The 12,057-nt window shown below is 45.7% G+C and overlaps 1 protein-coding gene across 1 annotated transcript; it reads left to right on the top strand.

Moving 5' to 3' along the window:
• Positions 1 to 5,679: 5,679 nt before the first annotated feature.
• On the top strand, positions 5,680 to 11,749 carry LOC149461837 (uncharacterized). Its single transcript, XM_089677716.1, has one exon. The coding sequence runs from the start codon at positions 5,680 to 5,682 to the stop codon at positions 6,574 to 6,576; it is 897 nt and encodes a 298-aa protein (XP_089533842.1). The 3' UTR covers positions 6,577 to 11,749.
• The last annotated feature ends 308 nt before the right edge of the window (positions 11,750 to 12,057 follow it).

Genomic DNA, 12,057 nt, shown 5'->3' with positions numbered 1-12,057 from the left:
ATTGTGGCAATGAAGAAACCACATAAGAACCATTTACTACTGTATTACATAAACAATTGATGTCATTTTAGTTGCATTTGGGTAGTTACAACGTCCTTGTAGGATTTGATTCTGAATACAATTCCAAATGTACACTATAGTCCCTAAACCCCTTTACAGCATTGGGGGTTGAATAATTTTGGTCACAACTGTATATGATCTTTTGGCCATATGTTTGACACGGATCAGGAGCCACTGGTATGGCAGTGATCAGGATGATGGTGTTGCAGTGAGGGACAGATATCTGGCTGCAGATGGTTCACACTAGTCACTGTTGGGCAACAATCAGAGATACAGTGAGCTGGCAGGCAATGTTTTGTGAGTGTGTGTAAACTGTGTGCCAAGGGTGAAATCTACTCACAGTTAGCTGTACTGGATCTCTCTCCTCACAGACGATGGCAGTGAACAGGATCCACTGGTGTGGCGGAGATCAGGGACACTGTAAGGTGATCAGGGACACTGTAAGGTGATCAGGGACACTGATTGGGCCACTGTATGGTGATCAGGGACACTGCTGGACCACTTGTGTGGCGATCAGGGACACTGCTGGGCCACTGCGGTGATCAAGGACACTGCTGGGCCACTTGTGTGGCAATCAGGGATACTGCTGGGCCACTGCGGTGATCAGGGACACTGCTGGGCCACTTGTGTGGCGATCAGGGACACTGCGGCAATCAGGGACACTGTGGCGATCAGGGACACTGCTGGACCACTTGTGCGGCGATCATGGACACTGCTGGGCCACTGCGATGATCAGGACACTGCTGGGCCACTTGTGTGGCGATCAGAAACACTGCTGGGCAACTGCGGTGATCAGGGACACTGCGGTGATCAAGGACACTGCTGGACCACTTGTCCGGCGATCAGGGACACTGCTGGCCACTTGTGTGGTGATCAGGGACACTGCTGGGCCACTTGTGTGGTGATCAGGGCCACTGCTGGACCACTTGTGCGGCAATCAGGGACACTGCGGTGATCAGGGACACTGCTGGGACACTGCGGCGATCAGGGACACTGCTGGACCATTTCTGCGGCAATCAGGGACACTGCTGGGCCACTGCGATGATCAGGACACTGCTGGGCCACTTGTGTGGCAATCAGAAACACTGCTGGACTACTGCGATGATCAGGGACACTGCGGTGATCAGGGGCACTGCTGGACCACTTGTCTGGCAATCAGGGACACTGCTGGGCCACTTGTGTGGTGATCAGGAACACTGCTGGGCCAATGCGGTGATCAGGGACACTGCTGGGCCAATTGTGTGGTGATCAGGAACACTGCTGGGCCAATGCGGTGATCAGGGACACTGCTGGGCCACTTGTGTGGTGGTCAGGGACACTGCTGGGCCACTGCAGCAATCAGGAACACTGCTGGGACACTAGGTGGCGATCAGGGACACTGACAATCAGGGACACTGCTGGGCCACTTGTTGGGCGATCAGGGCCACTTGTGGGCAATCAGGACCACTTGTGGGCAATCAAAGCCACTTGTGGGCAATCAGGGCCACTTGTGGGCGATCAGGGACATTTGTGGGTGGACAGGGACACGTGGGGCAATCAGGGCCACTTGTGGGTGATCAGGGACATTTGTGGGTGATCAGGGACACGTGGGGCAATCAGGGACACTTGTGGGCGATCAGGGCCACTTATGGGGGCGATCAGGGCCACTTATGGGCAATCAAAGCCACTTGTTGGGGTGATCAGGGACACGTGGGGCAATCAGGGCCACTTGTTGGGGTGATCAGGGACACTTGTGGGTGATCAGGGCCACTTGTGGGCGATCAGGGCCACTTTAGGGGTGATCAGGTGTCACTGAGGTGGAGGGCAGTTAGCTACTACCTATTCTTCGCTCCTTCTCCTCTCACAGACAACTCCGTGTGAGGAGGAGGCGGAAGTCGCACCATGCGGCTTTTGTTTACACTTAAGATGTGTCCTTATTGGACACAGCTGATCACATGGTATGGGACCGATTTCATTGGTCCCATACCATGTCACGTAATCCACCGTGTCCGTTGGACTCGGCGATCATCGGGCTCGCAGGTGCGCACTCTAGGAGCCGTGCACGAGCCTCAGATACAAGGTGCCGTTTAGAAATGGCAACCCGCTCCTGGAGGTGTCCCATCCTGCCGTTTATAAACAGCGGCCGGATGGGAAGTGGTTAATACTTGGAATAAATTTCCAGTAGAGGTAGTGAGCCAGTGACAAATCACAGAGATCATCACAATAGTACACAATGAATGGCTATGAATGAAAGCCATTCATTGTATACAACTGTCGTGTGATCACTGTGGAAGTCCATGTGTGGACATTTCTACCTATGATAAATGACAGGCTAAACCCACCTGGAGACTTTCTCCACACCTGGAGTGTGCTGAGTTCTTGGAGAACGTCTACACAGTGTTTCCAGATTGGCTTTATCACCCCAACGAGCTCGCTCCAGTTCATGGATGTCATCATTATGTTTGGAGGATCTCACCAGTCAGGAGCCTTTCCTGTCATCCTACATGTTCCCTTCTGAGGATTGTTCTATCCTTCCAAACAAATGTATGAAATCATGGATGAGTCCTCCTTCTATGTGATCTAGAAGATCTTCAATCACAATGTCTTTATGGATGAAGTGGATGGCCCAGTTTATATATTATTTATTGCTTTACAGCTTTATTCCCTCCAGGATTCATTCTTTATTTATAGAACCATTCAAGGAAGTGTTCTTACTGTGAGAGATCTCCACCACCATTCCTCTGTGACCATTACATCCTTGTCATTTATGTCTAACATCCTCATTATGAGTGGATTGATATTTATTTTTATACTTTAGGATGTATTTTTGCATTTTGTTTACCCAAAAAGATCTGTTTTGGAGGTCTCTGTTTTATTATGTATACCTTTGTTTGTATCTTGTGTTCTGTGTCTTTAAGACTTTTCTATCTGTAATAAAATATATTATATAAACAGTTGGTTGCATAAGAGTTAGGTTTATTGTTTCTTACTGTTTTTTAGTTATTTTGGCACTTCCCTGGTATCCCTGTAAGGTAGATATAATGCTGGAATGGTTATTAGGGGACGTTTCTCGGGGCTGCAGTTTTTCTGAAATCCACAAGATGGTGATCTCATTTCTCACCAAACAGGACTTCTCTATGGAATACAGACAGGAAGTGATGTCAGGAACAGAGAGGAAGTTCCAGGTGAGAGGTGAGTTGGGGGGAATCAGATCGGAGACGTTGGTGGAAGTGGCAGCAGAGGAGGTAATAAGATGTTATGTTCTATTTACAGCCAGTAACCCCCCGTCATGTCCGTCCTCTTCCTCCATAGTCACTGTGACGTTTTTATCTCCAGCAGATGATGATACGCTTCAATATTTAGACGGACACAAGGATCTCTACAAGGACGTCATGATGGACAATCAGCCGCCCCTCACATCACCGGGTAAGAGGAGACTTTATTGTAAAGGAGAGAGCAGTACGGAGGATCCACCTAGATCCCCCATCATCTGATAAACACATAGAAAAAATGGATTCAGTCAGTGTGTGTGTTTCCTACAGATGGATCCAGTCATGGGAACCCACCAGAGAGATGTCCCCGTCCTCTGTATTCCCGGGATTCCACACAGGAAGGTCACACCATCCCTCACCATCATCAGGTAGATGAGGAACAATCACTGATAGTATCATTAGGATCTGTACATTATCTGCATTGTTACCATTGATGTCATTTTTATTATATATTCAGAGTGGAATCCTCGATGATTATATTATTGTTGTTAAAGAAGAGTATAAAGAGGAGGATGAGGAGTATGGAGTGATGGAGGAGTTTTCAGAAGGACACAAGGATATGATGGAGCCACCTAATACCAGGAACCCACCAGAGAGATGTCCCCGTCCTCTGTATTCCCGGGATTCCACACAGGATGATCCCACCATCCCTCACTATTACAAGGTTGGTGGGATGGAGAATCTAGAATATGGATTCATAGAGACAATGTGTGGATTTCTTATGTGATGTCACAATAATAAATCTTACATTTTACAGATGATATTTTCTCTCATTTCCTTGATTTAGAGTGGAGATCCAATCGATATAGAATTTGAGGTGAAAGCAGAAGAAGAAGAAGCGTATGTGAGGGATGATCAGCAGTCTATGGAGGAGGATGGAATAACGGGGACATTTATAGAGGAGGACACTCCTACAGAGATCAGCACAGGTGGGTCATGAACACTAAATCCATTCCTCCACCCATACTGCTCACTGATTGGTCCAGAGTAGGGCGGGGACTGGGTGATATCAGCCTGTAATCCCCTGGTCACTTTCCTGAGCTGTGTTCCCCGTCCTGTATTCCTGGATTTCTCTCGGATAATCTTCCTTCTCTGTGCTGCAGACACAATTTATGTATCTAGACTGGATTTATGGAAATTCTGTGGTTCAGCCGGCACAAAAATGTTCATTTCACCATAGATGTTACTAGACCTAGGCACCTGGGGTGTATGCTTTTGATCTTCTGCCCCATGATGGGTCTAGTAAGATTTCTGAGAGAAATTCTCCCAGGGTTCCTTGCTCTGTGGTCTGCTGGCTGTGCCGGGTGGAGGGATATGTCTGTAGTGTCTCAGACCCAAGTCACTGAGTGCAGTCTCAGGAGATGGGAGGCAGCGGTGTGGGATCTCTGCAACTTGTCTACAGTAAACATTTAATATTCCACTGATTACTGAATACCAATATTATGAGTCCTGACCCTTACACTGTATAATTTATATTGTACATTACATCCTCCTGACCCCTGCACTATATACTCTATGTTGTACATTACATACTCCTGACCCCTGCACTATATACTCTATGTTGTACATTACATACTCCTGACCCCTGCACTATATACTCTATGTTGTACATTACATACTCCTGACCCCTGCACTATATACTCTATGTTGTACATTACATACTCCTGACCCCTGCACTATATACTCTGTGTTGTACATTACACAATTCTGATAATGTATATAGTCCTAACATTTGTATCCTATATAATAAGTTGTACACTACATAGTCCTTACTTCTTTTACACCCATATCCTCCCAGCTGGACATTTTATATCGGATGATGTGATTGGAGCACAGACTTTACATGGTGATAATAATGTGATAACATCCTCCTACTTTGGACCCTTAAACAGAAAGTGATAATGAGGGAGGAGTCAATACCTCAATGATGGTGGTCTTCAGGATCAGTCCAGTCTTCATCTTGGTTGTTCTCCCCCCATCCTCACTCTCTGACCTCTGGTGGGGCTCAGCCCCGCTGTTCTTCATGACTAAATCATGGACTAAATAAGGAAGTGCAGTACTTCTTGTGTTGGGAAGATGGCGATGAGTGATAGAGGGGGTGGGGACCCTCGTCCTATAATCCCCTCATCACTGTCCCTCCTATAAAAGACAGTTCTGGTTGTTTCCTCACTCTCTGACTAAGGTCCATGAATAAAGAAATGACCTGGTAGGAGATCAGAGGAGCCATTTCCTAGTTCCCTTGAGGGTGGAATTGTAAGCCCCTCAAAGACCAAGCTGCCTGATGTGGGTGAAGCCCTGGTTTGGGGGAACCAATCAGCTCCTGTCTAGTAATCCTCTTTGTCTTTGTATTTTAGTCCATGGCCGGGAGATGAGGAAAACCTCCGAGGATTGTCTCACTTTGTCTCCAGACTGGAAAGTAGAAGATGAGGACATCACACAGTATAGTCCAGGAGAAAACCCGGCTCCCTCCAATGTCCATCCGGCACCACGCAGTGTAGATGGACCATCGGATTCCTCGTATCCTGAGGAACCTCAGACTGTGAGGGACCAGGCCAGCCTTCCAACAGGGAAGAGCTTCTCCTGTACTGAGTGTGGGAAATGTTTCAGTTATAAATCCCAGCTTAATGTGCATAAAAGATCTCACAGGTGGGAGAAGCCATATTCTTGTCCTGAGTGCTGGAAATGTTTTAGAAGGAAGTCCGATCTTTCCAGACATCAGAGAACTCACACAGGGGAGAAGCCGTATTCCTGTCCTGAGTGTGGGAAATGTTTTACAAGGAAGTCCGATCTTTACAAACATCGGATATCTCACACAGGGGAGAAGCCGTATTCCTGTCCTGAGTGCGGGAAATGTTTTTCACTGAAGTCCCAACTTTACAGACATCAGAGATCTCACACGGGGGAGAAGCCATATTCCTGTTCTGAGTGTGGGAAATGTTTTTTAATGAAGTCCGAACTTTACAGACATCAGAGATCTCACACGGGGGAGAAGCCGTATTCCTGTCCTGAGTGCGGGAAATTTTTTACAAGGAAGTCCGTTCTTTCCAGACATCAGAGATCTCACATGAGGGAGAAGACATATTCCTGTCCTGAGTGCAGGAAATGTTTTTCGCAGAAGTCCCATCTTTACAGACATCAGAGATCTCACACGGGGGAGAAGCCATATTCCTGTCCTGTGTGCGGGAAATGTTTTTCACAGAAGTCCCATCTTTCCACACATCAGAGATCTCACATGGGGAAGAATCCACCTTCCTGTCCTGAGTGAGGGAAATGTTCCTCACTGAAGTCCTGTCTTCCTGTACATCAGGGGTCCCACACAACCCTGGAGGTGTATTAGTGCCTTGAGTGCAGGAAATGTCTTCTAGATGAATGTTGCTGGACATCCCAGCTCTCATGTGGGGAAGAAGCACACCCTGATATACTCCATGGCTGATCTTCATCATGGAAGGAACAGTTGATAAGGAGATGAGAGGCCCCCAAAGACATGGATGAAGTGCAGTAAATGTCGGGGTGCAGAGTGGTCAGTAGATCCTGGAAATGAAGGACACAACTTCAGCCCTTCTTGGGTGTCGGAGTTGCGTTTCCTGATAATGATATAGCGGGTTACAGAGCTAGAAGCCGGGAGAGCCCAGATCTCGTTATCGGGGAACTTTACACAGACAACAAGAACTTCTGAAGTTGATGTCCTTCATTTCAAGGCTCTACAGAACAGTGGTGACCCCGAAGCGTCTCTCTGTCTTCAGTCCATCCTTCTCCCATCCCCCAACAGGAGGGAAGGAGAACTCCGCCCCAAACTAGGGGGGAACTTCCCTCTCATTATTTCCCTTGGCTTTTGTGTGGGTTTGGGTGGTTGGAGGAGTGCGGCACGAGAGGGAACACAGCTTGTTGTTCTATGTCTACATATGGGGTCTGGGTAGAGGGGATCCACCGGAAAATATTTCTACTCTTTAATTTTGTGAAAATCGTTTCAGTTTGAAGGGCGATATTATGTGTGGTTTGTATAAAGGATTGGCCTAATAGTTACCACCCCACTTAGAGAATAGATGAACTAATATAACCAGCATTCATTCAGCCATGTCACAATGTGGGATCTTTTCATACAGTGATTTCCTATGATCATTGGCTCCATCTAGTGGCCATAATGTGGTATTGAACTGTTTTTCCTGATTGAGGCATTTTGGAAATAATACCTCATTATGGCCACTAGAGGGAGCTGATGATTATAGGAAGTCACTGAGTTTAATACCGGAGATCACACCCCCCAACATATTATTATTGTACTATGTGAGGGGCGGTGTCATACAAATACCGGAGATCACACCCCCCCCAACATATTATTATTGTACTATGTGAGGGGCGGTGTCATACAAATACCGGAGATCACACCCCCCCAACATATTATTAATGTGCTATGTGAGGGGCGGTGTCATACAAATACCGGAGATCACACCTCCCCCAACATATTATTAGTGTACTATGTGTGGGGCGGTGTCATACAAATACCGGAGATCACCCCCCCAACATATTATTAGTGTACTATGTGAGGGGCGGTGTCATACAAATACCGGAGATCACACCTCCAACATATTATTAGTGTACTATGTGAGGGGCGGTGTCATACAAATACCGGAGATCACACCCCCCCAACATATTATTAGTGTGCTATGTGAGGGGCGGTGTCATACAAATACCGGAGATCACACCCCCAACATATTATTAGTGTACTATGTGAGGGGCGGTGTCATACAAATACCGGAGATCACACCCCCCAACATATTATTAGTGTGCTATGTGAGGGGCGGTGTCATACAAATACCGGAGATCACACCCCCCAACATATTATTAGTGTACTATGTGAGGGGCGGTGTCATACAAATACCGGAGATCACACCCCCCAACATATTATTAGTGTACTATGTGAGGGGCGGTGTCATACAAATACCGGAGATCACACCCCCCCAACATATCATTAGTGTGCTATGTGAGGGGCGGTGTCATACAAATACCGGAGATCACACCCCCAACATATTATTAGTGTACTATGTGAGGGGCGGTGTCATACAAATACCGGAGATCACACCCCCCAACATATTATTAGTGTGCTATGTGAGGGGCGGTGTCATACAAATACCGGAGATCACACCCCCCAACATATTATTAGTGTACTATGTGAGGGGCGGTGTCATACAAATACCGGAGATCACACCCCAACATATTATTAGTGTGCTATGTGAGGGGCGGTGTCATACAAATACCGGAGATCACCCCACCAACATAATATTAGTGTACTATGTGAGGGGCGGTGTCATACAAATACCGGAGATCACACCCCAACATATTATTAGTGTGCTATGTGAGGGGCGGTGTCATACAAATACCGGAGATCACCCCCCCCAACATATTATTAGTGTACTATGTGAGGGGCGGTGTCATACAAATACCGGAGATCACACCCCCCAACATATTATTAGTGTACTATTAGTGTACTAGTATTACTATAAGGTGTCTGCTAGCAGTGTCCACGTCTGAAAAGTAGAGCGGAATGGGGGGGTGTCTGCTAGCGATGTCCACGTGTGAGTAGAGCAGAGGTGGGGGAGGGTAGAGGTGTCTGCTAGCGGTGTCCACGCGTGAGAAGTAGAGCGGAAGTGGGGGAGGGTAGAGGTGTCTGCTAGCCATGTCTACGTGTGAGTAGAGTGGAAGTGGGGGAAGGTAAAGGTGTCTGCCAGTGGTTGGTGTTCAGTGTAGTGTCTCCCTACATTGGTGATCAGTGTAGTTCCTCCTTACATTGGTGGTCAGTATAGTGTCTCCTTACATTGGTGATCAGTGTAGTTCCTCCTTACATTGGTGGTCAGTGTGGTGTCTCCTTACATTGGTGGTCAGTGTAGTTCCTCCTTACATTGGTGGTCAGTATAGTGTCTCCTTACATTGGTGGTCATTGTTGTTCCTCCTTACATTGGTGGTCAGTGTAGTGTCTCCTTACATTGGTGGTCAGTGTGGTGTCTCCTTACATTGGTGGTCAGTGTAGTGTCTCCTTACATTGGTGATCAGTGTAGTGTCTCCTTACAATGGTGATCAGTGTAGTGTCTCCTTACATTGGTGATCAGTGTAGTGTCTCCTTACATTGGTGATCAGTGTAGTTCCTCCTTACATTGGTGGTCAGTGTAGTGTCTCCTTACATTGGTGATCAGTGTTGTTCCTCCTTACATTGGTGGTCAGTGTAGTGTCTCCTTACATTGGTGGTCAGTGTAGTTCCTCCTTACATTGGTGGTCAGTGTAGTTCCTCCTTACATTGGTGGTCAGTATAGTGTCTCCTTATATTGGTGGTCATTGTGGTTCCTCCCTACATTGGTGGTCAGTGTAGTTCCTCCTTACATTGGTGGTCAGTATAGTGTCTCCTTATATTGGTGGTCATTGTGGTTCCTCCCTACATTGGTGTGTTTTGGTGGTTTTCCCCACCGCACTTATTTCCTTGTTTCTATCTAAGGTTATGAATGTAATAAGTGATCACAACCTTTTGCCTCTACATGAATGGAGCCAATCCTCATGTGGCTAGTACCAGTAATGTTAATACAAAGGAAAACAACTGTATAAAAAGTAAAGATCTGATTTATTTCCACAACAAAGAAGCTGACTACTAATCAATTATGACCAAATAATAGTAGCCGGTATAAATACTAAGTAGTAATATTACAATGCAAATACAGAATGTTACCAATACAAAGAGATGGAAGTTATAGAAAAGAAACAGAGCAATGCTGGTACATTACACAGACATCCTGATGTTCTGAGGTCTGGGCTCCGGAAGAGACAAAGAGAATGTTGGGGGTTTTGCTAAGGGGTTATATACACTCTGCAAAGGACCACCCCTAGACTCACCCACCCAAGTAAATTTACACCTTTTCACATATCTTAACCTCCCATGGGTGGGCTCAGAACACTGCTCAGTTTAACAGGAATTCCCAGCTGCCTTCCATCCGCCTCACCTCAATTGAGTCTTTTTAAATGGCCTTCTTCACAGTTCAAATGTTCACAATAACCTTCATGAAGGTGAACATTATTATAGGCCAAGAAGGAGAAAATTACTATATGCCTAAAATAGCCATCACATTTCCCCCTGAAGTTCTTTGGTGAACTTATGCCCTCCCTCAATTATTTTGTACCCACCCATGACAGCCCAGAAGGTCCAACCCCCCACCACCACTGCGGCCTACTCTTCTTTCTTGATCTGGATGGACCTCCTTATCTATCCTAAGTAAACAAGGAAGTCCTAGTGCCTTCAAGACCTCACATTCAGACCATGAATGCCTGTGATGAGGTGTTTCTTCACCCCTCTGCCTTGGAAGGACGGAACTCCAACATCAATGGCGGGATCCTGTTATCTTTCGTCCCGTAGCTTGGGAACACTTTACGATGTTTGCAATGATTGGATCAGACCACAAAATGGCACAATTCAGCATGGTGAAAGATAGTTGAGGAAGGTCTACCTTTTGTACCCTTGTCTCAAGAGATGACGTGCTGGTTGTTGTTTCTTCAGGTGGTGGTAGGGCAGGCCTCCAGACAATCATACATGGATAAAAAAAAAAAAAGGAGAATGTTATTGGGGGGAAATCAAGCGTGGAGCAGCTATTTGGCCTTTAAGGTTGTTAAGCATAGGGGTCTTAATGTGGTCAAGTGAAGTGGGATCCCCACAGGATGCAGAGTCTAAGCAACAGCCAGTATTTACCAGGGCCCCTGAAGGTGGGGGTGGCTGATGCTGCATGCTATTGTCAGGTCTCAGTCCCTGGGTTCTCCCCACCCACTCACAGAGCCGGGGTGAAACTATATACAGATTGAGGGATGTCTGCAGGAAGCAATTATAAGCCTGTGGATCCCCGTCGGACTCTTGAAGCTGAGTCTTCACGAATGCCACAGCCTTATAATTCACAGCTCATTTATCTAAAAAGTTCTATGCTAATGGAATATTAAACAAGGAAAAAGAAAGAATAAAGAGTAATAAAAGCAAAAGCATAAACAAAATGATATAAAAATAAAAAAGGTACAGATTTAATGATCCTCCAACTACGACTCTTCACTTTAGGTTGGTAAAGAGCAATGAATCTGTATTCATACAAAAAAATTAAAAATGAGAAAAGGTGAAAAAAAAATAATATATACTGTATATATAGTCGCTTTTGAAAAACTATTGGTAACTGCATTAAAACACAAAAACATTGCAGCAATTACTTGACAATAGATAAGTCCTCCGCCATACTAGTAATCAACAGTATATTTGCAGGTCAGGTACACAAAAAAAATGGAGTGAGAGAAAAAAATAATTGATTGAGAAACTTTTAGAATTTAGATAAACCTGACTGAATTTTATTGCTCCAATTTAGAGGCTTCTCCCTAAAACAAACCAAACCAAAAAACAATAAAAATGGGAAAAAAGAAACAAAGAACATCAAGAGTTTCCTTTTCCTTTAACTTTATGTTGTTTTAGGGTCCTCTCTTGAATGTGCAAATTCTTTTGTGTTTGTCTGGGTTGGATCAGACATTTCAGAGAGCAGTTTCTGAGCTATTGGCCTCTCTGTTTCTCAATAGGAGATTCCTTGTTGAGGTACACCTTCTCATAAGTTTGGTGATCATTCTCCTGATGCTGATGCACATTATTAATTGCATCAGGAAGAGCAACAGGGTTACACAAATCAGGTGAGGAGGGTGGAGTAAGATGCCTAGGAAAGCTGTGGCTTTAGGACCTAAAAAAACT

Source organism: Staurois parvus, unplaced genomic scaffold, assembly GCF_062004578.1.
Source record: "Staurois parvus isolate SC_StPar_1 unplaced genomic scaffold, SC_StPar_1.0 ptg000191l, whole genome shotgun sequence".
Taxonomy (NCBI): Eukaryota; Metazoa; Chordata; class Amphibia; order Anura; family Ranidae; genus Staurois; species Staurois parvus.
This window is presented reverse-complemented; position numbering and strand designations above follow the sequence as displayed.

Bases quoted from the DNA above. Each gene is read 5' to 3' on its own strand.
- LOC149461837 (XM_089677716.1), top strand. From the start codon at position 5,680: ATGAGGAAAACCTCCGAGGATTGTCTCACTTTGTCTCCAGACTGGAAA.